General features: G+C 32.5%; 1 protein-coding gene and 1 long non-coding RNA gene across 2 annotated transcripts; both read right to left on the reverse strand.

The window, feature by feature from the left end:
- Positions 1 to 3,012: 3,012 nt before the first annotated feature.
- LOC134722745 (uncharacterized) lies at positions 3,013 to 20,890 on the reverse strand. Its single transcript, XM_063586369.1, has 6 exons — positions 20,791 to 20,890; positions 15,881 to 16,000; positions 15,287 to 15,406; positions 12,725 to 12,844; positions 8,895 to 9,005; positions 3,013 to 4,217 (listed from the first exon to the last, which is right to left on the reverse strand). The coding sequence occupies exons 2-6, from the start codon at positions 15,975 to 15,977 to the stop codon at positions 3,013 to 3,015; spliced, it is 1,653 nt and encodes a 550-aa protein (XP_063442439.1). The 5' UTR covers positions 15,978 to 16,000; positions 20,791 to 20,890.
- A 684-nt stretch (positions 20,891 to 21,574) lies between these two features.
- Positions 21,575 to 23,308, reverse strand: LOC134723446 (uncharacterized). Its single transcript, XR_010108070.1, has 3 exons — positions 23,186 to 23,308; positions 22,436 to 22,555; positions 21,575 to 21,694 (listed from the first exon to the last, which is right to left on the reverse strand). It is a non-coding gene; the product is annotated as an uncharacterized LOC134723446 (long non-coding RNA).
- Between the last annotated feature and the right edge of the window lie 4,351 nt (positions 23,309 to 27,659).

Below are 27,659 nucleotides of genomic sequence, written 5' to 3' on the forward strand. Positions count from 1 at the left end.
AATGTTTGAAAAATTATTTTGAAAATCCAATGCACCTCCTAGTTCTAGTAATTAATATGTAGAGCAAGATCAGTATCCATACAAGTACTATTAAAACGCAAGAACAGGGTGAAAGTCAAATTTCAGTCGAATATTCAAAATTAGATGTCAAAATATGAAAAGTCTCGTTTAAGTTATATTAGTGTCTTATGAACTTTTAACTCGCTTTCCAGTAACTGCAAGTGCTCTCAAATCGTACTTTCGTGTTTTTTTTATACCTGTTAACACAATTTTTAATACAATTTTAATATTCAATGTTTACTTGTTTTTGTGTTAAATCTAGTCTCACGATCTTTATATACATTGTATGTACTCCTCTGATCAGTGTTTAGTACAAAGATAAATTTTTCATCGTTCAAAGAACAACAAATAAAGTCATCATAGATACCAGGACTAAATTTAGTATATACGCCAGACGCGCGTTTCGTCTACAAAAGACTCATCATTGACGCTCGAATCCAAAAAAGTTAAAAAGGCCAAATAAAGTACCAAGTTGAAGAGCATTAAGAACCAGAATTCAAAAAATTCAAAAATTTGTAAACAGTAAATTTATAAATATAACCATATCAATGACAATTCATGTCAGCACAATATGTGCTACTGGGCTTGTGATACCCTCGGGGAAATAAATCTCCACCAGCAGTGGCATCGACCCATTGGTTGTAAATAAACTCATTATATTTACCAGGACTAAATTTAGTATTTACGCCAGACGCGCGTTTCGTCTACAAAAGACTCATCAGTGACGCTCGAATCCATAAAAGTTAAAAAGGCCAAATAAAGTACGAAGTTGAACAGCAATGAGTATCAAAATTTCAAAATTTTTGACAATTAGAGCTAAGGTAATCTATGTCTGAGGTAGAAAAGGTAGAAAAGCCTTAGTATTTCAAAAAATCCCCATCATAGATAACAGGACTAAATTTAGTATATCCGCCAGACGCGCGTTTCTAAATTATTTAGAAAAATAATAAAACCGAATTCGTAACTACAAAACTATTTATTTCTAGCTAGCTTTTTATTAAACAAAATTTTGTCTCGGGTTATAGCTTTCTAACATTGTTTAAAATGTTGTATTTATATTGTGTTATACATCAAATTTAAGTTTATTTGTTTTGTTAATATTTTATTTTGATCGAGCTCAGCAATTTCAATTGATATTTGATAGTGTGTCTGAATGTGGTGTAGTGTTATTCTGCTGTTTCAGTTTAGTTTGAAGGTTGGCACCAAAATGAAACGTTTTAATTCAATTCAATTGAGTGCATTTGTCCAAAGGCACAAACCAGTTGTAGAGTGGTTGTCGTTTGTTGTTGTCCTCCATTCTGGATTTTCTCGTTTTTTAATATAGATTAGACTGTCATCTTTGGGTTCTGTATAGCTTGCTTTTCGGTGTCAGCAAATGCTCTGTGTTAAAGTCTTTGAACTTTCATGGTTTCCCTCTTTTACCATGTTGACTTGGGCAGAGAAATGTTTCATTGGCACCCATACAACATCTTCTTTTATCTATAAAATGTTGAAGATTAAAATTCATTTGCAACACTACCTAAATAGTTGGAAGAAACTGCCTTTCCTTTTTGTTATGAAGTTGATAACGTAGTGACACTTACCCGGTATTTGTAATTTCTTAATGTCACCAAACACTGAATAACTGATGCTTTATACGCGAGACAATTTATTAAATATTGGAAGCAATTGAGCATATTAAGAATTAACGAATTTAATGTTATTCCATCGTAAAATGCATTAAATTAAACATATAGAATAGTGGATTATTTTAGGGAAACAAGACATAGTATTGGCTCTTGACTTCAAAGTCTTATAATTACATCTGCTGTCATATTTATATTGTCTAACTGACTCTCAAATGTCATGAATAGCTAATGTTCGCATTGCTGATGCTACAACAGAGAGTTAATAGAACTACATAAAATATTTCACGCTAAGGAGTGAAATAATCTTTGCCAACTCTTTAGCGTCCAGAAACAAATTATAGACAAACGAAGATTTCAAAATGAAAATGATTATTTAACACTTATAAATTGATTATCAATGGTTCCAGGATTATAATTTAATACGCCAGACGCGCGTTTCGTCTACATAAGACTCATCAGTGACGCTCAGATAAAAAAAATACAAAGCCAAAGAGCACCAACGACCCAAAATTCCAATAACTTGTGCCAAATACGGCTAAGGTAATCCATTCCTGGGTTAAGACAATCCTTACTTTTTTGAAAATTTAAAGTTTTGTTTCAGAAAATTTATCAAAAAGACCATATAACTGATATTCATGTCAACACCAAAGTGCTGACTACTGGGCTGGTTATACCCTCGGGGACAAAACGTTCATCAGCAGTGGCATCGACCCAGTCATGTAAACAGAGGGCAAAGGTACCAGGATTATAATTCAATACGCCAGACGCGCGTTTCGTCTACATAAGGCTCATCAGTGACGCTCAGATCAAAAAAGTTATAAAGCCAAACAAGGACACAGCCGAAGAGCACCAAAATTCCAAAAAGTTGTGCCAAAAATGGCTTAGATAATCTATTCCTGGGATAAGAAAAGCATTCTTACTTTTTTCCAAAAAATCGCAGTTTTGTTACAGAAAAAATATAAAAATGACTATATAATTGATATTCATGTAAACCCCGAAGTACTGACTACTGGTCTGGTGATACCCTTGGAGACGAAACTTCTGTCAGCAGTGGCATCGACCCAGTGGTGTAAGTAGTAGTATCAAAGGTACAAGGATTACAACATAGTACGTCAGACGCGCGTTTCGTCTACATAAGACTCATCAATAAACACAGTATTTAAAAAAAAATAGAATTAAGAAATTCCTCACTCAATAAAAACTTATGGAACAAAAACTGCATTTGTATTGTAATTTACAACGTTGATAAATCTTACTGTTATGACTTAAAATCAATTTAATAGAACAGTTATGTTTGACCTTATTTAGTAATTTTCGGCATCTTTTATGTTTTAAAAGCCATTCCTGCTGGATATCCATAAGCTTCGTAGCCTGTGAAATTTCCGTACACCCACAATCCGAATCTTGTTTTCGTCGTGTGAGTTAAGTGATGTGGCCCACTAGATATTGGAATGCTGAAACTGCTAAAGCGATGCTCCTCTTCAGAAATACTGAAAATATTTTTCAAATAAACGAAATAACCGTCAAGAACAAATCCATCGACTGCCTCTGTCGGCACAGTAATACTGATGAAACTTTCAAAATCTGTTGGAACCATGAAATCATAAGCATACAGGTACTGGTTAATACCAGGAATAGTCATCATGAATGCGTCTCCATGTCCATCTAGTAGCTCATGCGGGAAAATATGAACCATCACATCATTTTTAGATGACATGCATGAGATAGTTGTATGAAAATAATCCAGAAAGTCTCTAGATTTGAGTATGTTGCTAGTACGAATGTTACCATTCTTCAACACTACTACTGTTTCATTTACAGCAATTACGCGAACTGTATTTTCCAATCGATATTTTAAATGTGGAATGATATATACATTATCTAGTTGATTTGTAGGCAGTACCATTTCAATGAACGGTTGAGAGCTTGCTAACCCATTTATCAGGTTGTATTTATTACCACTGACTACAACAATTGGCTGAGACGCAATGATTATTGTTCCTGTTAAGTCTGATGTGTGCGATATCTGAAATGCTGTATACTTATTAAGTACTAATGTCAATGTTTGATTGTTAGAATATTGCATATTGTCATATTCAATTGTTCCATCCTTTATTTTAAAATTTATTCTGATAATTGTGTTTGAATACACTGAAGATAGGGAAAATACACTCCTATAACTGCCACTATGTGGAGTGAACGACGGAATGATATATTCTGTTGATGCATATCTAGTTGGAAGAACAAAGAATCCTTCGGACAGAGAACGTACAAATAAAAACCCATACATGGTAATCGGAATATTGGAATGTATTTCTGCACCAGCTTGATGTAAACCGTCTCTCATTAGTACACTAGAATCAAGAGTATAATGATTATCGGCTGAATTTAAAGTTACTGTAATATTATTGTTGTTTTCAAAATAGAATACAGATAATTTCACCATTCTGTTGACTGTTGGTAATATTCTTGGTAATGGTGTGCTATATGTTTGATGAAATATCAACAGAAAATCCTTTTCACGTCCATCTGCAATAACATAATTGCTGTGACTTTAGAATAATAAAAAATATTATATTTATAATATGTATTTTGCCCTATATACTTTTTGATTCAAGCTCCCCTTTGATGTATGACTCTTTAGCAGGCGAAACACGTAAAAATGGCTTTGGGTATATTTGATGAGTATTTCTTATATTCATCAAAAATGGTTCGATATTCTTGAGATATTTAGTAACTTGATATACCCCTAACTTATTAGATTTAAAGCATTGCATTTGCATTTTCCTGGTATGTGTCGCCTTTTTCAAGATCGTCAGGAAGAAGACACTGGAATGTCATGCTAGTAGATGTTCACATAAAACAAATGTTAGTGCATTTGCACATAAATGAACAAACAAGAATTTGTTTCAAGTATTCAAATGTACAGCTGAATGTTTTTTTTAAATACCATTACACTCTTATTAAATTGTCTCTTTTTATTGATTTTAATCTTATTTCTTACAGTTCAACAAAACGATGAAATAAACAGAATTTTTTAATCCAGTAATGAGTCATACAATAGAGAAGTTTTGTTCGAAATAACAAATTTATACTGAAGGGTATGACGACACACTATACATGTAGCTCTTTTTTGTGTATTACTGTTAAAAATCTTCAATTTCCACAAAAATATAAATAAGTTATCAAAAGTTGACAAAACTCAGAGCAATAAAATTAACAGTACCAATTTTCTTGCACCAGATGCGCATTTCGACAATATATGTCTCTTCAGTGATGCTCGTGGTCAAAATATTTAAAATCTAAAGCTTATATTAAAGATGCAGAACTATCACCCAAAAGGTTCAAAAAGTATAAAGAATCAGAGCTTTGCATGAGGGAGATACATTCCTTAATTTATAATAATTTCTATCATTTTGTAACAGCAAGACGTATGAAAAAAGACGGCCAAAAGCTACAATAGGGACAGTTTAACTCATAGATAAATGATGCTTTATAACTAATAGATTGTAATGTTGCTTTGTGGAAAATGTATCGAGTTAAGGAGCTTAAGGAGGCTCTATCTTTGATAAAATGTTCAAATTTTGAGAGTAGTCTGTATTTTATGTCTAAGAGTACGGCTGTAATATATCAAAAACACCTTGTGTTGTTTTTTTCAACTTTGCCAAATAAGTGGAGATAACTAAGATAAGATAATTTTTATAATAAAAACTCTTGTGAATTTGCCTATTAAAATCCGTAGCAAGAAAACAAAACTGTAGACCCATTGTTTTCTTTTTCTTAGCAGAATGTCATGATGTTTTAAGAGCTATCTTCTTACATCTTAAAATTCTATCATGTAGTTTTCTTTCAATCACACAACATTCCCATGCATAATCTATACAAAATCTCAAAAATACAATTTTGCACAACCTCAAACGTTGAAAATTAACAAGTTTATGTAAAATCACCATCTCTAACTTGTCTAAATAACTGACCAACTGATAATTGTATATTTTGGTTTTGTAAACATTTTTACATACTGTTTGAGAGGTAAACGTTTTATACGTCTGAGAGGTTTTCCTAGCTGAAGGACCACACTTAATACCTCGTTTTCTACCGAGGACAATGACTGTACCATTTCCACAATTAACCAGATATTTTCCATTCGTTTGAAGTGTTTGAATTTTTAATTTTTGCCATTTGACATGAGGCTTTCTGTTTTGAATGATTTTATATTATCGTTATTTTACTTGTACAGAGCTAGAGTGAATAAAATCCACATGTACTACAAACAAAGGAAATGAGTTATCATACTTTTACGATAGATAATAATTGGTGTTTACCCATTTGGGCGGAGTTTGACCATATCAGAAGAAACTATCTTAGGGCAAGGTCGATTGAGAGAGAATTTCACCCAAGATCTGATTTTTATGAGCTGGCTATGCATTTTCTTAAATATTTTTTTTACCAAATGAGACATTGCTTTCTTATTTCTTGACTTGGTACAGACATTTACCTTATTTAGAAAAGGGTAATTTATAAAAAAAAAAAAAGAAGATGTGGTATGATTGCCAATTAGACAACTATCCATAAAAGACCAAAATGACACAAACATTAACAACTATAGGTCACCGTACGGCCTTCAACAATTAACCTGGTGTTATAGATAAATACACCATTTTATGTGGTGGGCACTATTGTAAAGAATTATCCCATTAGCAATCATACAATAAATAATTATTGAAAAATGGTATCGAGTTCACAGGAAAGCCAATGAAAATCTTTATTTAGGTCACTGTTGCAAATATATATGCAACATTGATGGATCCTTTAAATCTGTATTTTTTCAAATGTTTTACGCACATTTTTCTCAATTCTTTCTTTCTTAATTTTTTCAATTTTACACTTGGGCAAGTTAATCTTTATTCTATACAGCCAACATCAGACCATCATACAGTTGGAATCAATTATAATTATGTACAGTTAAACTCGTTGTTTTAGGCAACTTGTATGATGTTATACCTAAAAGGTCGGTCTGGACAATCACTTAAGATGAATTCCTTGTATAAATGTGCAACTAATGAAGTAGACGTTAGTGGTGGTGTTGAGCGTTCTACAAAGAAACTTGGTAGACTCTATCTCGATTACCCTATGCATACTTACTAACTAGATCTCCAAAGACGAAATATATGGTTCAAAAGTGTTTTATTTTGTCAGTTTATATTAGTATTGAAAATGTGTCTATATGATTGACTTTCAGTATACAAGTTATGTTAGTACTTAAATAATACGAGTTATTGTCGTCCGTTTTAGAGTTCAGAGAAGTCAAATGGACATGTTTTGGGTATTGTTCACGTTTGAGATTGAATAGTTTAGCACGTCAGACATCGTTTTATTAGTGTACCAAAAAAGCAAAATCAAAAGACAAAATATGGTTTCAAATATGCCTATACCATCTGTGTTTTGGGTAGGTTATATAAACATTTTAAACAGTAAGACGGCAGGTACACTGTACTTTCTTCGTGGAATGTGATAGAGTTTTAATAAATTTTGTGTTCGGTGTGTGGTTTTAAGATATAAATTGAGATGAAAGCTATGAAAATAATACAAAGTTTACGTACTCTAATAAAAGATATGGTATTGCAATGTACTGCAAAACAGAAGCTCTTTATACGAGACCATATGCCACGAGAACACTATCGGCATACTTAATTTACAAAATAATATTTTCAATCATGATTTATCAGTTTTGAACAGCGTTGTAATAACAACAAACTATAAAAACTGAATTAAGGGTTCTTGACTTAAGTCAGACACATACAGATTATGAGGGGTTAAACATTTTCGCGGGCGCCCAACTCTCCGTAAGACCTGCGATAGAGGTTCAACAAAGCAGCATAAGAACAAACTATAAAATTCAGCTGAAAACGGCTATTCTCTCCAGATAAATAAAAACAGAAATGCATTTTATTAAATAACCGAGAGGAAGTGGTCGTGTGCTTGTACATCCCATCAACCGAAAAACACACTATGTACAGATCTTATAAAACTCGCACTTACTGAAAGCAAGTAAAATTCCAATTACAATCAATACAATGATTCATTCATATAATACTACATCATCTATTAGTGCACATCCAACATCCAAAAGATTTAAGTTCTGTACCTCATAAACAGTCAGAGCAAAACATGACACTGCCAAGATACAAGTATTGCTTTATTGAAAAGCTATAAATGTGCTTATGTATATAACACTAATAAATATTATAATTTTTCGTTAACTAATTACATAATCAATATTATTACCAATACAAACAATAATTAAAGGTCTAATTACAGGGTTGAATCGGTTAATTTTTCTAGCCGCGTTGACGACCAATTGGTGTCCTTCGGCTGGTATTTGCTCTATGGGCGGCTCTTTGACATATTCTCAATTTCCAGTCTCAACTTTATTTTGGAATTATTTTTTTAAAGGATCATTACTTCAACCGGATCGTTTTTAAATTTCCGTGTTCGGTTAACAACCTCTCCGTCAAAATGAGGATGTACTATACCGTCAGAAATAATTTCGCTATATGTACATTCAAACTTTAATTGAATTTACTTGAAGTAGTTTGTGGTTATGAAATTGTTGACTTAATAATTTACCAGTAACACATATGTTTCTTGAACTTTTTTCCTCGTGACAAAGTAACCTAGCGACCATAATTTAAATGCTTCAAATGATTCCTATTTTTATAATTTTTTTCTGATATTTGCATTTTTTTGGTAGCACATGTTCGTAAACAGGATATGAGTAGCCATTTTCTTTTAAATTTTGAATAACATTTGATAAAGTATTTGTGTTTACATAATTACACAATGTATGTGAAAAAAAAAGACTAGTTCAATAATGCGGGTATAAAATGATATGAGAAAAAAACTGGGATTTTTTTCGTGTTGGAAGCAGTACAATTTGCATTCCTAGTCAATGTCTACATGTAGAAGTCAAACGTCTACATGTAGGTTCGAACTCATTTCTTCAGTGTAATACAGGGAATGAACAAATGATACCACACACACACACCGTAACTCTCGACATAAAAGTTACACGATTGCTGTAATGTGGGATTAAAAAAAATGTATTATTTGATTACGCTATATCTCAAATGTTTGCAAAATTCGACTGCAATTAAAAATATCTTTTAATATGTTGAAATTTAATGATAACGTTATTAGGAATACCTCCATACTGACATTTTTCACCGAGATAGCCGTTAGCGCAGTCACACGTATGTCTACCTTCGGTGATCTGACATTTTCCTCCATTCAAACACTGTGCAATGGCACACACATCTGTGAAAATCATAATATTAATCTAAAGTATGTAAACCGTAGGATACAATATTGTTAAACCTTAAATACCAATGTTTTAATAAGTACAATAAGGTAAAAAGTCAAATAGTTTTTAAAAAGGTAGGTTATTAGATTTCACCTGCTTAAGTTGTAAATGTAGATCAGATAATTTTTTGTTTGCTACTGTGATTGTTGTCAGTTTGTTTTAGATTTACGAGTTTGACTGTCCCTTTGGTATCTTTCGTCCCCCTTTTTGTAAGCTTTGAGAAGATTACTTGATGTCAAAGAATGTGAAATAAAGAACAATACCAAATTCTACGCAATATTGAAATCGGAAAGTTTCTTACCCAATTGTAAAATCAACAGCCTAAAAACATCAAACGAAAAAATATATCTGGTGAAATTTTTTTCCCAGAGATTATTATCAGCCCAGAAGTTAGTATTTCTTTATTTGACATGATTTTTCAACGATCACTATGAATATTTTTTTTTACTTAACGAAGAATTTTTCGGGATACTAAGGATACTGTGGATTCATTATTATTCGTTGGATACCAATTTTCGTGGATTTCGTGGGAACAGACGAACCACGAACTTAAATATTCAACGAATACCAAATTTTCTATTGGCTTGAATGTAGATTTCTCCAAAACCACGAAATTAAACATCAACGAACATGTACGTTTTCCTCAATCCACGAAAATTGGTACCCACGAAAATAAATGAATCCACAGTATTCTGACTTTGCAATATATCCCTTTTAAATCAGCCGGGTTTTATTTTGCGAAACCGTTTGAACTTTTGGTCCTGAATACTCTTCAACTTTCTACCTTAATAACTGTTTTTATAATTTCAAATGTGACGTTATTGATGATACTTGTGAAAACGAAAGGTGCGTCTGGTGTAGAAAATATATGTATCAAGTTTATTTAAAAATACCCCAAAAAGATTCAAGAACGAAGACAATATTGTTTTGAAAAGATATTCAACTCTTTATCAAAAGAGTGAGAACAGAACAAAAAGAAATTGTCAGTAGATATTTATGTTGCAGAATGCTATTTATTATTGTTATCCCTTTGTGAACTGGTAAATAGTACTTGGAAAGACCAGTTAATTCATGTAAAAGGAATACTATCTTTTGAAACAATATAGTTTTAGTGTGTGCACTGCAGTGCTTGTTAATTGCCGTTTTTCATTTTTATTGCTGAATTAAAAAAATAACAAGCTTGTAAAAAAGCGTTCTGTTATGCCCGCGTCACACTGTCCCGATTTTTACGCCGATTGCAACACAATGAGGGAAATTTTCAAAATCGGGACTGATCGTATCTAGATCGGGCTATTCGAAGTGCCATCTTTAACCATCGTAGAACCATCGGCCACTTTTTCTAACCTTCGGGGACAACTTCGGGAAGGGTTCTATTTTTTTTAACATGTTAAAAAATCTCCGAAGGTTCGTCCGATGTTGAGGGTTCGTATTGAGTTCGTATCACCATCCTCACCATCGTTATGTCACCGGGAATGCATCTTTGAACATCGTATTGCATTCGTATTTCAATCGTTTCCATCGGGCAGTTTTGACATTACGATGTCTACACAAATGAATCACGAAGCTACTGGAATGTCTTACGATGGCAATACGACTTCGTGAATACCTCGTAATCCCGTCGTGTTGCCATCGAATAAAAGTACGAAGGCGACAAGATGGAACTACGACGGCAATAAATTCAGCTAAATGTAAGTTAATTTTCGCGCTAAAATACATTTAAAGTGCCATGCGCGATATGCACTGGTCAGTCTAATACGATGGTTAAGAAAGACGTTCACAAAACATGGAGCTCATATCATATGATTATTTGAGAACAAGAAAGGCGACAGCGTTGTTTCTGTTAATTCAGAGGAGCAGGAAGAGCAGCTATTACAGACTCAGGATTTAATTCAACAAGTAAAATATTATTTTTTGTCAATTTTTCATATCAAGTAACATAATGAAAATCATAAACGCGCCTCGTACACCAACATTGCAGGTACACGTATATAGGGAAACCAACTTTTTCTTCATTGTTCTGATTTTTTATGTATCGTCTGACTGATTGTTGTCACACGAATGTTTACTCCATAACCATTTTATTTTCTATATGTCATATTTTGCATTATTTGTTGCTTTCCCCTCATCCTTCCTTTTGTCTATATTATTATGATATTCTCCTGGAAAGAGCTCTTTTTGAATAAAAAGGATCACTTACCTTTCAGATAGATCAGTAAACATGGGCATAATTATGGGTGATTATTCAGACTAGTGCACATATTTACAGTTCAAACAAGGCAATGCCGAGCGTGGCATCCCCTCGTATGTAACATATTGGGGACAAATATGAACACTATATTTGTATATGACACATGTAGAAAAGGGTTAATTGAATATGCATATTTGATACATAAACTAATTTTTTTAGAAATCAATCAAAACATTCAGTAACTGGAAATACCTTTAATATTGTCTTTAGAACCAGCCGGTAAAAAAATTAGCAACCAATTTGCTGTGTATTATGCTATTTCAAGGAGAAAATTAAATGTACAATATAATATATATTCAATATTGATAAAACAATTTAAAACGCGTGATGCCTTCGGCATATAATTTAAATATATCGTAAGCTGTACACGGCGTCTTTTAGACTGGTGCATTAAGTTTGCACGCATTACCATTACATTTGCGCAAAAATCATTACGTTTGCGCGCAGCTATTGATTACATTTGCGCGTATTTTTTTTACAGGTAAACTCAGGTAAAATACGGATAATAATACTTATCTATTCATTAAATTGTTCTGTTTACAAGTATAAGTACCCCCTTTGTTAGTCTATGTCCCGTTTTAATGGTACCAAACCTTCTCCCTTTTTCTGAAACAATAGTATAACATCACAACATAGAAAAACACACGATTAAATATAAGGCATAGCTAATCAAAAAACTTAAATTAACACACTATGAATGAATAAATTTGATCCCTAGTTTCTGAATTTTGCGCAACCAACTTTGGCTTAAATGAAAACGGCAGCATCCTATTCTAGTATCTGGAAACACAGATCCAAATTCATTGTGCATTGCGATTTCAAAGTCAATATGTACGATCCTTGGTTTAAACATAATGTTTCTGTCTGTACACAACAAAGATACGGTATCATGCTGAGCTAAACAGTGTAAATTTCCTCTGATTTGGTGGTAAGAGAGCATATACTAGTGGTACATAATGTCCCAATATTTTTACCTGAGTTTAACTATAAAATTAATGCGCGCAAATTTAATCAAAAGCTTCGCGACTACGTTAAACATTTTAATCCCCAAATGCGCGCAAAAGAAGTGCGCCCTTTTAGACATCGTATGACCATCGAGCGCTCATCGTAATCCATCGTGTAGCCTTCGTGATGCATTGTGTAGGCTTCGGCTGCGATATGAAGCTTAAATACCCGTCTTCGGTTAAGCTTTAATTTGTTTGTCCATCTTTTGCTATCGTATATAATTTCGTCATCATCGTATAGACTTCGTTATTCGTCGTTCTTGCTTCGGTCACTTTTTGGTATTTTATCGAGATCGGGACAAACTTCGTACGAACTTACAATTTTTGCATTCGGGTGTCCATTGTATATAAAAATCGAGACAGTGTGACGCGGGCATAAATTGTAGCAGAAATTAAAAACATGTTTGCAATAATACACTACTTTTTGCACATGCTGTGTGTGTCCAATATTCAGTCACATCACATTGGCAGATCCCTCTAATACAATGCAGTGTGTCCTGGCATTGGACCGATTCTTGGCATTGTGTAGTGATATTTCTTTCTGAAGAAGAAAAAAAAACCAAATAATTTAGGTGAAAAATAACAAAGATTACAAACATGTTCATGCATTTTATATTGTTATTCAAGGTTAAAATATAATAATTAACTTAAATTCTTGGGTCAATCTCACTACGCAAAATATTTCTTTTTTTCTTCTTTTTTTCTTACTTTACCTCAAAGTTATTAACCCGTTGTATGTTTTAAGTTGCATGTTTAATAACTAACAGTCGATCGGGTATGACTTATCAGACACGCCTACTAAGAATCGGAGGGTTCAACACAGGAACGGATAAAAAACTGAAATACCATTATGACCAATTTCAAAGAATAAAAAGTCTTTTCGTTTAATATATCCGGTAAATTATTAAACCGGTATTTAAATGGAAATACAAAAATGTCCATCCTTCGGGCTCGGGGATCTCAACATCCTGTTTTTTTTGTTCGGAGGTCTTTCAATATCAAAAGTATCATTGACATTTCTACATTGATTCAATTCTTATTCTTTTTCAATTCGTGTCTCGCTTCTATTGTGGATGTGTTTATATGCACAAAAGGCTTAAAAAACTTAATGTTTATCAATTTTATTTACTGCACTCAAAAGTTGTGCTCTGCATGGTTCAGGTAAGGCAACGTTATGAGAGTTTAGTAGTTCCATTAAAAATGCATAGATTGATTTGGGTTTTGATGAGACTATCAACAAAGTGAGAGGTTTAGCGCTATAAAAGCATGTTTAATCTACCATTTTCTACATTTGAAAATGCCTGTACCAAGTCAGGAATATGACAGTTCTTGTCCATTCGTTATGGTATTTTGTCATTTGATTTTGCCATGTGATTATGGACTTTTTGATTTGATTTTCCATTGAGCTTAGTATTTTTGTGATTTTACTTTTTGCAATTAGGGAAATTAATTATCTAATATTATAGTTGAATTCTAACATAATTTCCGATGTGACTTGAAATGAAAAAATATTGCACCCTTAAAATACAAACAAAAACTTCTTTTGAAAAAAAAGTCGAAAAAAGAAATAACGTTACAATATATTATCATTTAATGACGTACTAGACAAAGTATGTATTTAAATAGTATATAAATTAACAAATATTTATACACAGCTGATGATTTTTTTGTTGAGCATTTAGTGTTATTTTCTAGATAAAAAGGATCAATATCTATTACAAAAATCCGGTTTTAAAGTTGTATTTTACTTCAAAAAACTGTACTTGCTAAATTTATTTTTTTAGTGTTGATAAGTTGCATGTACATATTTTAACAGGAAGCCCCTTTCACTAGAGAATATGACATCAACTTTTGAGTTTAATTATATACAACACTGTAGATATCGGAAGATGTGGTGTGAGTGCCAATGAGACAACTCTCCATTCAAAAGAACAATTCATAAAAGTTCATTTTGTTTGGTTACACAATTTCTACACATTGGTCTGCCAAATTATCCATTCCAGCTATGAACGTTTTCAGATGTGACCAGTATTTGGAATTTCACTATTGTTTAAATACGTGCTGTTTTCCGGGGTTGAATATTAAATGAATTAAAATGAATAACAAAAGGAAGCTCAAAGTTCTGAAATTGGTGAAAAGAATTCATATCTTTCCACCGTAATATCGGTCATTGTGCTTCTAAAACATAGTATTGTACAAAGCCAGAACACAAACCAGACAGAAAGTATAAAAGAAATGATAAAAATACGTTTTCATCTTCTGGATGGCGAATTAATGTTTATCTCCAAAACAAAATAAAAATTATAACTGTTATAAACCATTTTATTAAACTACAGAAATTAAAGAAATATTTCAAAATACGCTCCTTGAATGGCATAACTGATGTGTCACTGATAAGTCTTATGTAAACAAAACACGCTTTTGGCCGATTGCATTATAGGCCAGGTATGTTTAAAAACTGATAACATATGATACAACTGTCTTATACAGAGATGAATGGGAATAAATTAGAACTAAAAAGAATGATTATATTATAAAAGTATAACTTATAACATACATGGGTTTTGATTATTGTTTGAGGCCGTACGGTGACCTTTATCGTTAATGTTTGTGTCATTTGGTCTCTTTTGGAGAATAGTTTCATTGGTAACCATACCATGTCTTCTTTTTTATATTGACACTTTTGATAGATCTATAAAGATTTAATTCAGTTTCCCTGCGTTTATTAGTATTCTGACCGATAACTACCTTTGCAGTTATTTATTTTTTATATCATTTTCATCTTCTCTCCTCTCTATCGTATTTAAGAAGTTTCTTACTTGTTTATTTTCAATTTATTTTGTAAACACAAGATAGTTAAAAAATGTAGGTATCATGATAAGTTTTATGTTGTGAATATATATAAGCTATCCAAGTATGTTCATTCTAGATATAGCTCGGGTAAATGTTCTTGAGATTTAAAGATATCTACTATAACTCTTACTAGTCTCACAAAACTGGCCATTCCAGAAGTCCTGTTCACAACAAACACACTGATTTGTTTTGCACTGTAATGTTGGTTTACATTCGAGTGAGGAATTGCAAAGGGCATGCTCAACTTTTTCTGAAAGCACAAAAGAAGGTAAATTTGTCAATATCTGATTTTAAGTAAGCATGTTAATTGAAGACAAAAACGTCCATTTATTCAGTTTTGTAAGTATGTTCTCAAACAGGATTTTGTTTTTGTCAAGTCTGATATTTTGCACTCTGTATTCAAACTGAATAATTTACATTTTTATATGTGTACTGTTCATTTTGTTGTTTCAATATAGAACAATACTTTTACAGATAATGAATGTCAGCATTGTAATCGTATCTTAATAAACTAGATATATTTGCTCTAACAAACATAGTTAGACTATTGGAGTAATTACTGTTAAATGACTTAAGCTTTGTCCTTTTAAGAGTTTCTCTTCTTTTTTAGTGTATAGTTTAAATAAGACAAGATGAAATTAATTTAAGTCGTGTTTCAAAAATGAAATACTCAAGAGGAATTTCTTATCTAGAGTAATATATGTCAGACAATATGTATTCATACTTATGGAGCATGTTGATCCTGTCCAGTTATCGGATGAAGCACACTGACATACACTCCTAGCACAGAATAAAGTAGTTCCACATTCCTCCTCTTTCATGCAGGCATCGTTTACAGATTTTTCTAAAAACATATTTTTTAAGTAGTATTTCGAGGTAGTTTTATTTTGCATAGGCTACTTCAAGATGATAAAAAAAACAGAAAATATGCATCATCTTATATTTATTTCAAACGTAATGTAAAAAGTACAGTAACATCTGAACACCAGTAAAAATTAAACGCAAGATTGAAAGAATAAAAATTGGTCTCGTAGGTAACGTTTCATTTTGACTTATAATACAGGTCGGATATCAATGAAAAATAAGAAATGATGCAATTGTTAAGATTACTAAATTAAAATGTATCTATTAGTTTTCATTGTTGTACATGTTTACTCTTATTACTCATTTGTTTAGGTTTCGCTTACTTGTTTTAAAACTTAGTTGATATACATGTTTCATGTGTTTGTTTGTTATGCAGACTTGATATATCATTTAGTATGTTTATTGAAATTTGTTAAAGATAATGCATGTTTCAAGATGTTTTAGTCGTATGACACACCGAAGGGTGTCAGGATTGATCAAATAAAAGACTGACCGTAGGTCTCTCTTTAGACAATCCTGACACCCCAAGGTTCGTTATACGGCAAGAAAACCTAAAAATATACAATATCTTGCTTACTTACCGCCAAACTATTTTAATATCTGTAAAGATTTGTAGGATTTGCATCCTATTTTACCGCCAACACTAAAGTGAGATATTCTTTTATGATGCGTCTAAATTGGAATACACCCTACTGCTAATTTGTAAAGCCAAATGAAACTCACTAACTAATCAAGATATAGATTTTAGACATCTTTATCCAGGCCAAATACAAATATATTTGTACTACATGATGCAAGTATCCGCCTGATAACAGTGTATGAAAACAACGTCAATGTGTAAGTAATTTATTGTACTACGTTTATGAGAGGGGATGCTACGGGTATTTTTTTCTTTTTGCTCACAACATTTAATCGCGGTCAACAAATTATGTGTTCGACAATTTCCTACGAATTGAACTTTTCACAATACGTTTAATTTCTTTTAAATGGCGATCCTTTTTTTTACCTTAGAATCAGGATTAAAAGCTACCCCTCTCTCTTTCATTATAAAGTAAGTGGCTGTAAATTTTATTAAATATGACAATTTGGTCGCCTGATAATTTTACAGTCTTAGAGTAAAACGAACTGGCACGAAGAGAGCTAATTTTGAAATCCCTCCCATTTTTACTTTAAAAGGCTGTATCTGCCACTGTCACATACTATCCCTGTAGCAATACAAAAAAGCTTAAATCATTTGTTTCGAAAGTTGAAAAGTGCGTCAATGACGAGTTTTGTTATTTCAGTCAAACAAAAAGAGAAATGGATTGTTTCTGCCTTCAAAATATCAAGGACGAGTTATAAAAAAATAAGCTCTCAATTCACAACAACACGTTATATCGAACTGAAATATATGGTGGGTTCCAAATCTATGGTGGGTTCCAAATCTATGGTGGGTTCCAAATCCATGGCAGATTTCTAATCTATGGCAAATGTGACGTCATGCCATTCCCAATCTATCGCAGATTTTTTACACTCCTCATTTATGGCAAGTTTTGTAATTTCCTAATCTTTGGCGGATTTTTAGTGTGTCCAATGATGAATTCATAACATAAATACAGACTTCAAGATTGAAATGATGTGCCTCGTAAAAATACACATTTTCTAATCTTTGCATTCATTTAACCAACTAGTAAATAACATTAAGTCCCTTAACAAACAAGAAGGTGGATTTTTAATAAATAAAAAAGGGGGATAAATAAAAATGAACAGTTTGAATGGTCAAATAATATGTTATTCATCGTTATGGCATCTTTTGTTTTTATGACGATCTAGATAAAATGAGTATCCGTTAAATTCATAATTCACTTAATGAGCTCTGCCAAACGTAGACAGGAAAATTTTTACTATAATAGCTCCTTTTCTGAAATATCCGTTACTGAAAAAGGGGTGTCCTTGTTCATCGCGGACTTCGACCGGTACAGCACATTGTGTCTCTTTTCTGGATAATGGGTCACATCGTTATGTAAACCATCGTCAAATTGTTGTCATCTAGAATGGTGTTCAAATCTTTGGGTTCCGCATCGTTTGCCGCGGCGACGATGTTATATGGCGTTATTGAATTGTGACCTTATATGTTAGATCTGCCATAGATTTGGAGAAAACAAAAATCTGCCATAGATTTGAGTTGTTTGGCGTTTGAACTTCACATTTGCCATAGATTAGGAATTTGCCATAGATTTGAAACCAGCCATATATTTGAGTTCTACATATCCATAAAACGAAGTAAATTATAATTGGCCTTTAAAACTGGGAAAATGAATGTATGTCTGAAGTACTTTTCATTGAAATTAGTCTAATTTATACATGTTATAAACGAACCATTGGGCCGTTTTCACATTCATAAGAACGCGGTGTTAAGTTAGTGTAACTCACACATAACTAAACATAATTACGCTCCCATTGATAACACTCAATGTTTACTTAAAGGTTAGACAATACTTTGTCAAGTATATGAAGATGTAAGCCCAAGGAGAGCCAAGGGCTTAAATCTTCAAAAATCATGACCAAGTCTTGTATGACCAACTTAGAACATATTCACACTTTCGTGTGACCTTACGAAATGATCCTTTTTCATTGTAATATTCAAACCTAAATAAGAAGTCAATTTTTATAATGAACAAAATGTAGAACATAGGTAATCATCATTTCAATGAATGGAATGAAAAAGCTCGGACATAGTTTGTGAGGACCAACTGGATAAATTATTTTCTTCTGCTTCAGGTAAAATTTAATACTTTCAAAAGAATTATATATCTTGATTTTTTTCATTTTAAAAATCAACACAATGCTAAATAAATCCCCTTTTTGAAATTTGACCTTTTTTTATAAATATAAAACTTTGTATAAATATTATTATTAAATCCTTACTTTTTATTGATAAATTTACATGAATCGTGTTTCTCCGAAAAAAACTCGTTGCTTTATATATCAGCAGTCTAAAATGGTTTTCTTGAAAGAAAAAAAATCCCTCAAATGTCAGGTATATAAGTTAAATAAGTAATATTTTACCTACATCCTTACCTTAATTGTTTTTGTTTACTCTATACATGTGTACCGTTAGAAAATGCCAGAAAATTTGCAAAATTCAAAATGTTTTGTTTTAATCTTTGCTCTTTAATCTTCAATCAGTAGGCTCTTTTCCCAATGAAAGGCCACAGGGAATTGTACACTTCGTTAGTGCAGTTCTTAAGAGTTCACGTTCATAATTAACTGACAATGAAAAGTCATATATGTATAGCATTTCATAGTGCATGGAAAACCATATACTCTGAAAATTAGAGGGGAAAATTACTTTGCATTGGACGAGAAGGGGTGAGTATGTTCTAAATGTAGTTTATATCAAGTTTTGTCTACATGCAGTCGGTAGTCGATGTAGGCCTTGTGTTGGTTACGTGTACACAAAACTAGGCATTCAGAACTTTTCCCATGTATATTTAAAAAAGAAACGATTTTATAAAAAATTGATACTATAACTTATTAATGAAGTTCATTACAGAAATATTAGTCTAAACTTGATATATTTATTTGTTATAAAACAACTTTATGTAGGCTTATCAAGACTCATTCATCATCATTGCCGTACACATTATTCATTTAAAAAGGTTTTCCCGAATCGACTGGACGTATGCATTGACAGAAATATTAGCCACTGGTCTTTATTCAAACAACGATTAACTCATAAATTCGTTACATAAAGGTGTGAGGTTATATGTTTGTTTCTATAGTATCTCAGATCCATTTAAATACATTTAGAAATAAATAAAAACATTGCCAAAAACTTCTTGGAGTAAAAATATCATTTGAAACAAACAAAAGATAGATATGTAGTAATCCTTAACATAGCATTTTTTTTTCTTCGTCTGTAAACGTGCTGATGCAGCCTTAGTTTCTTATTCGTAATTGGGACACCATCAAACTTCTGCAAATCATCCAAAATGACTGTCTTGAAGGAACAACCACTTTACATAAAGGGGGGGGGGGGGGGGGTCAGTCAGATTTATTTCTGTCGCGAAAATTTGTATTTAGTTTTTTTTTTCGATGGACCATGTACCAATTCAATATCTAATACTATAATGTATGGGGAAACTTTGGATTTGTAAATTGACAATATTAAAATATTTGTATATTCTAATCATCTGTGTGACCCCATTTTTTTAAAATCAAATTGTGGAAAAATCCAGTTTAAAAAAATAATTATCAAGTCAAATGGTCGTTCCTTAACTGCTAGAAAAGTTGTCCGAAAATTTGAATTCGGTTCTACGCAATGAACTTTTAAATGACATATAGTTTACAAGTGCGAACAAATCTTATGTACAGGTAACTTAACAAGGTGTATAGATGTGGATAAATTTAATGTGAATCTAGTGTACATAGCATTAAACCAAATGAAAACGTGTTTACTGTACACGGCGTTTGATGTGAACACGGCTTAATATGACTTACATTACAATTTATTTAATGATAATAGAGTCCGATAAACGTTATTTGACATGATGTCTGGTTGACATTATTTTTTTGGATTTGACATTAAACTCCAACAAATTGTATAAAGCAATTTAAAGATAGTAGGTATAGCTGACTATGCAGCATAGGCTTATCTCATTGTTGAAGGCCATACGATGATCTGCAGTTGTTGATTTCTTTGTCATTTTGGTCTCTTATGGAGAGTTGTCTCATTGGAAATCATACCACATCTTCTTTTTATATATATAACTAATTCAAATATTTTACTTGATGAACATTTTGAGTTGTCCCAGTACTCTGATTCTGAACACTGACAAAGTGATTCCTTACATTCAAGATTTTCTGCACATTCTATAGAAGAACTACATGAGTGTCCATCTACATGTTCTGTAATATAATATGTGATGACTTGTCAAACTTCAAGAATCACTGGTTCATTGACAAAACAATAATACAGTGATGATCAAAATGACTAGATTAATTACATCGTAGGCTGAAAACTTTTTTGTCATTTCAAAAGACAATGCATTTCAAATTAATTTGTTCTAAAAATTTATAAGTACTTAAAAATATTGACCGGCATTTCGTCTTACAAATTATACAACATTTTTTTTCGAGAGAGAAACATTATAACTCATTTCAACAAGGGATAAACTCGATGTTTTCATGTTTTAATATATCGCTTATCACAGAGGTCAAATGAAGAACAAGATTTAGTCATTCATTCGAGATACCTTTGATCATGCCAATTTTTGTTGATGAATTAGTTCTGCTAAGTTTTCATTTTGTTTGTTGTGTAATGGTATTTTTTTTTAAATCTTTTGTCGTTTTTTCCTGTTTTTTTCCATCGGAATGTCAGAGTTATAAATTTGAATATCTCATCGGTATATTTTGCCTATTTTTTTAGAATGTTAGTAGCTACAATGTACATTGTTTAGTTCAAAAAGCATTTAATAAGACATTGATTGCCTTTCTATACATTAGCTATTTTTAACTTTAGTTTTAAATTGATGTTATAATCAATGATACTCTTGAAATAACAAATACTTACTAAGTAAACATTTTCTTCCACTCCAAAATAAATGAATAGGACATTGACATATTCCATCCTCGCACAAAAGTTTTCCTCCACATTCGTTTGAATTTGTACATGTCTCGTTAGATTTCTTTTCTGAAAGTATTTAATTGAGATTATAATTAAATTGATTGATTCATTGTTTGGTACGTAATGTCTAGCATCAAATATATATCATACATGATCAGAATAAGAACACATTTACAATAAATAAAACCAAAAAAACCCAGATCTATTATATAGGCCAGGTCGTTTGCGTTGAAGGTCGGGATATTTGAAATTGACCTTAAAAATTGCACTGCCAGGTTAATTTTGGTAAGAACAGAAATGTTGCCTTAAAATATGCCACATATGGACTTAAAGACCTTTTAAAATTTTCTTGCACCATGTGCATAGTGATTTGAACTCTCTACATAAGGCATCGGATTAAACGTCCAATAACTGACCGGTCGTTGCTGCTTATTTTTACATACTCCACAGTCTCATAGTGACGTCAAAGATGCAAGAAGAAGGCAATAAAACGGTTCTAAGATATAACAAAATATAATAATAATTCAGAAAAAATCTAATACTGAAAAAATAATTGGAAAATAATTAAAGCCTATAGCAATCGACATTTATCATTGTATTACAAGCTGTTCACTTTGGAGAGATTCATGATGATTGTTCATAGCCGTTCAATCTCTTCATGTCTCAGGGAATCGATTTTACATCGAAATGCTCTTCCAAACTTTAAAAAAAAAACAATTAGGAACTTATAACAATGTTCCTACAGTACTTGTAATGTTTATTTATAGGTAATAAGGATTTTCGTATATGACAATAATTTAAACTTACTAGATACGCATATATTCCCATTCCAGTAGTTTATCTGTGCACATTGACAGGTACCATATATACAGAACAATGTTTTGTCACACTCACTAGTATGCTTACATTTGGATTTAAAAGTTTTCTCTAGAAAATTAATAAAGGAATCAAAAAAGCAGGCTGTTATGACATTGTTATATACAATCTGCTAGTAATCAAATGACAAAATTAGTATGTCTCATGATGGTATTTTCATTATTATTTTGTTATTATTATTATTCCAATTATCGTGTTTGTATCATTGCATGAATGCAATCCGCTTATATCATTGCAGAATAATGCACAACAAAATGTGTACATGGTGTAGAAGTCAATGTCTATTTTTTTGGCTATAGATGTAAATATGGAAATAAAATTAATGTCAAAAAAGTTTGATGAACATGTTATTCATGATTCTGTACAGAGAAAAAATAAAATTAATTATTGGAACACAAATCTAAAATAATATAATATGACATATTATATTATTATTATTTGTATAGATTATGCCGTTGTTTTTCCCGTTTGAATGGTTTAACTAATGAAATTTTTGGGCCCTTTATAGTTTGCTGTTCGATGTGATCAAAGGCTCCGTGTGGAAAACCGTACTTTGACCTACAATGGTTTACTTTTACAAATTGTGACTTGGGTGAGAGAGTTGTTTCATTGGCTCATCTTCTTATATCTGCATACATATTAACAGTTCTTCATTTCTAAATCATTTATAGAGCTTATTACCTCCATTACAGTTGGTGCCATTCCAGATGTGGTTTTCGCTACATTGACATTGTCCATTGACACAAACAAGCTTCCCAATACACTGATGTGTAGTTTCGCATGATGAATTTATAGTTAGTCCTTTTAATAAAGATTATAGTTAAATGCAAGCGTAAAAGTATGGAAACTTGTCATTATTGAAATAAAGATGATATATATTTTGTTTTGTTTGATCTAAGAACATAAATATGTCTTTGTGTTCATGAAAATCATAAACCACCACTAGTTTCTATTACTTTTTGTTCATCTATATGGGTTATTGTTGAATTATTTAATGATAATTATTTATAACCTTATATGTATATTGAACAAGGGGGCTATGATTTGTTTTGGTTTTAATGGAAATCATAGATTGATTGGATTCTACTTATTATTCTTAATCCAGAGTCTTTTTTTCTTCAATATGATAAATTTCAAAAATATAATTCGGAAAAACTGTTTGCATTGTTAAGAAATACCAATATTTCTTCTCTATATAAAAATAATGCACTTATAATTAGGGAAACACATCAATCATAATGGACAAACAACGAAACAACAGGAACACTGAAGTGCAACTTAAAACAAACGACAATCCAACACACAAATAAACGGAATATAAGATAACAATTGACATTTTCCTAACTTTGTAAAGCACATTTTTTAAAAGTACAAAAGGTGGGTTGGCATGGTTTTGTTGGCTAGCCAACCCTCGCGCTTCTGTAGAAATGTTAAATATAACACCTAAATGACAACTTTACATGACAGGAATACAGTACAAATAAATGCAAGAAAATTCAGATACAGACTAGATGAACGTTTAAAATACGTATACGCACTCGCTGTTATAGATGATAGTATACGGCTCTACTCCGACGAATATTTTATCATCACTTTTTGTTCTAGCCTTCTGCTTTCTTTCAACAATTTGTGTGGTTTTTTTTTTTTATTGTTTTTCTGTTAAAATTGTTTTGACTGAGGATTCAACAAGTAACAATATAAAATATTGTAACAACTGGACAAATATAACATTTTTAATAATTTTTACAACATGTACAACCTGAAATCTACTATGCCAACAGAAGAAATAAGTCAACTACAGACGGATGAAAACTTTATTGGATGATGGCCTGGAACAGAAATATTATTGACTTTATGAACATTTATTTGAATTGGACATAGTTATATTTGCAACTTTTTAACTTTATGCATTTTGTTTGGCAAGTGCCCCTTCCACTTGTTTACCAAACTCGTTTTACTGTATAACATATTTTTCATAGATTGTAAGGTGTCTGGCACAAATATGCATATACCTGAAATTATATTTCAACCCATTATAAGTCCTGAAAGTGTCTCAGTAAGGAAATGTTTAAGTTTTACTATCGGTCCAAACCATTTTTGTTGTTTCTCCGTGAAGAGCCATTTTACAGGTCATGTGACCGCAGTAGGAAATATTTTTGTCGTTGTCATTATATATCTAAAATCTCTTAAGTATTCTATAAGAGTAACAAATAAGTCATCACATTAATAGTTTTAATAAGGTTCCATTATTTATATCTGTTAAAGATTAGTTTCTTAGGGATTATATTGTAACCAGTTTACTGCTGGAATTTAGTATCAGTACTCACGACGTCTGCTAGTCCTACGCACGGCTAGAAATTGGAAACTAGTCTAGTAACGAAGTTTTAAGCTTCTTTTGCTAAATAAATAAAGGAAAAGTTAGGACTTTGGCCCATTTGTATTATAATTAAAGAACAGGCAATTTACTGTCCATTTTACGTGTGATTTTCAAATGTGCAGGTTTTCCTGTCAAGCCCCTATTTTATCGGACATTTTCCTGTCAGTCCTGACAGGGTTCTCATTGGCCCTCAGGGATCCCTTGCTAGATCCCTTATTTTCGATTGGCTTTCAGGGATCTCAAAAGTATATAAATAAGGTTCCACTCAGTGAAATGGGGGATAACTTGTTAGCTCAAGCCTAACTAGTAGCTTAATAAAAGTAACAACCTGAAAGTTTATCTAACCAGACCTAGCCCAACAGAAAAGCCAAGCAGGTTAATATGCTTTAATAATATAAGATGAAGTATTTTTAAGGAAATGTAAATATAGCGGCAGTTATCCCCCACCACACTGAGTGACCTAAATGACCCGAAAACTGATTACTGATTAAGCGTCTGCATGTCTGCATTTGTCCGTGTATATATATATGATATATGAACATGTAATAATAAATTTAATATACGTTCGAACTTATCGTTTATGGACTGAGTAATATGAGTGCATTGCCTGGCATCCATTCGTCTGTAGAGGTAGAAAAAGGAAAAACCCCAAGATGCAGAATGTTCCTGACGAGCCCCAAAACTTGTCAACAGACCCTTCCACAATTACTCGGCCTGTGGCGGCGGTTTGTTACACTGGTGTCAGAAGTGGGATGTCAATTCTTCCAGACATCCCGTGATCGTACCCATAGCCAATTGAATTCGGGATTATTTTAGCTTCGACGTGTGGTGGAATATGTAAATAATAAATTTGTAAATAACGTTTCCAGTTACTGTTTTATCGTATTTTGCGTTGTTCCGTTATAGGTGTATTTATAAATTAAAATTTAAATGGACGCTTAACGATCGTATTTTAAGCCTGTATGTAATCAGTTTTATAAAACAAACACAAAATAATGTTTGTTATATTTTTAATAAAGCAGCAGCAGAAATGTCGGACTTTGAATGTGATGATAATGAGACGCCCCAATTATTAAAACCACGAGATGAATCTCCCGACCGAGAAATCATGTTCAGACGGAACATAGGGCCGAGTGGCAGCGGTACCGCCGGGGACGACGACGAAGCAGGTCAAGGTGACGTCCCGATCAGAGACGAATACCGAGGCGTAGGCGAGAATTTTTACCGTAAAGAATACCAACTTGGACCAAACCAGAGAGATTTTCCTGACAGAAACCCAAATATCCGTGGCAACAATCCAGATTTTGACAACCAGATACCCGCAGGATTTCCAAGAGGAAATATAAGTGGAACTACCATTAAACCAGAGCCCTACAATGGAAAGGACAGTTGGGAAGAATATATTTCTCACTTTGAAAACTGTGCAGACCTTGGAAGATGGAAAGAATCTGAAAAAGTTCTTTTGCTTGCTGCTAGCCTACGGGGACCAGCTAGGACGTTCTATATAAGCCTTACCAGTACTGAGAAAAAATCCTACTGTTTACTAGTCAGAACCCTTGAGCAGAGATTTGGAAATGCCAGACATCAGAATAGATGGCTCTCAAGATTTGAAACAAGAATCAGACAACCCCAAGAGCCCATTGCAAATTTTGGAGATGACTTACGCCAAATGGCCCAAAAAGCATACAGTAACCTAGACACAAGAGCCCAAGAAGTCCTTGCCCTTAACCAATTGTATAAAAATATTTCCCTTGAAATGAAGTGTCGTTGTATAGATAAAGATTGTCGTTCAGTTACTGAAGCAGTAGACTTAATAGAGAGATATGAGGCTCTCTTGGGGGATCCTAATGATAGAAAAAGGGGGAATATAAGACAAGTTTCAGATACGACTTACCTAAACACACAAGATACTGACATACCAGTCCAAAGCAAAGAAAATGCATCAATCCTACAGCAACTTATTGACAGAATAGATCGACTAGAACATGGTTCAAGTAGTAGCCAGACCACTCAAAGGGGCCCAAGAACTTGTTTTACCTGTAACTCTCCTGACCACTTCTACAGAAATTGCCCTTTGTACAAGAGACCGGAGCCAGACGGAGTTAGAAGGGTCTGACATTGATATAGAGAGTTAATTGCAGGACAACCAGTATGGCTACATGACCCAACCAGAAAACCAGGCATTTGTTCGAAATTGTTGCCTAAATGGAAAGGACCCTTCATTGTTTTGAAGAAAATTGATGATCTTATATATATGGTGAAAAAGTCACCACGTCAACCTGCAAAAGTTTACCACATAGACCGGCTAATACCATACAAGGGCAGAAACCCACCAACCTGGTACAAGGATAAAGTAGAAAAAAAAAAATAATGAAAAATAATAGTTGTAGTGATTGGCAGAAGATTTGAGAAATATGTATATACTGTTTATTGTTAATTTTGTATTATGAAGAGAGACAGGAAGAGTAATACTGGTGACGATGCGCACTTGCCAGTAAATGTTTTGTAATAGATCCTGTGACGTCTAGACTCATGGGATACTTGAAGATAATCCTTTAATTTTAGAGTGAAATTATGGGATTGGCCATCCTAGGAATTTCGCTAAATATTTTATGTTACCGGAAAATTTTATGCTCCTGAAGGTAGGAGAGAGATGAAGAGAAGTCCTGTACGGTCAGCGAAGAGACTGCTGATGATGTATATAATCAATTTACCATGCCATATGTAAAGATAGTCATATTGTAATCCTTGTACCAGTGTTAAAATGTAACAAAAAGA

Source organism: Mytilus trossulus, chromosome 6, assembly GCF_036588685.1.
Source record: "Mytilus trossulus isolate FHL-02 chromosome 6, PNRI_Mtr1.1.1.hap1, whole genome shotgun sequence".
Lineage (NCBI taxonomy): Eukaryota > Metazoa > Mollusca > Bivalvia > Mytilida > Mytilidae > Mytilus > Mytilus trossulus.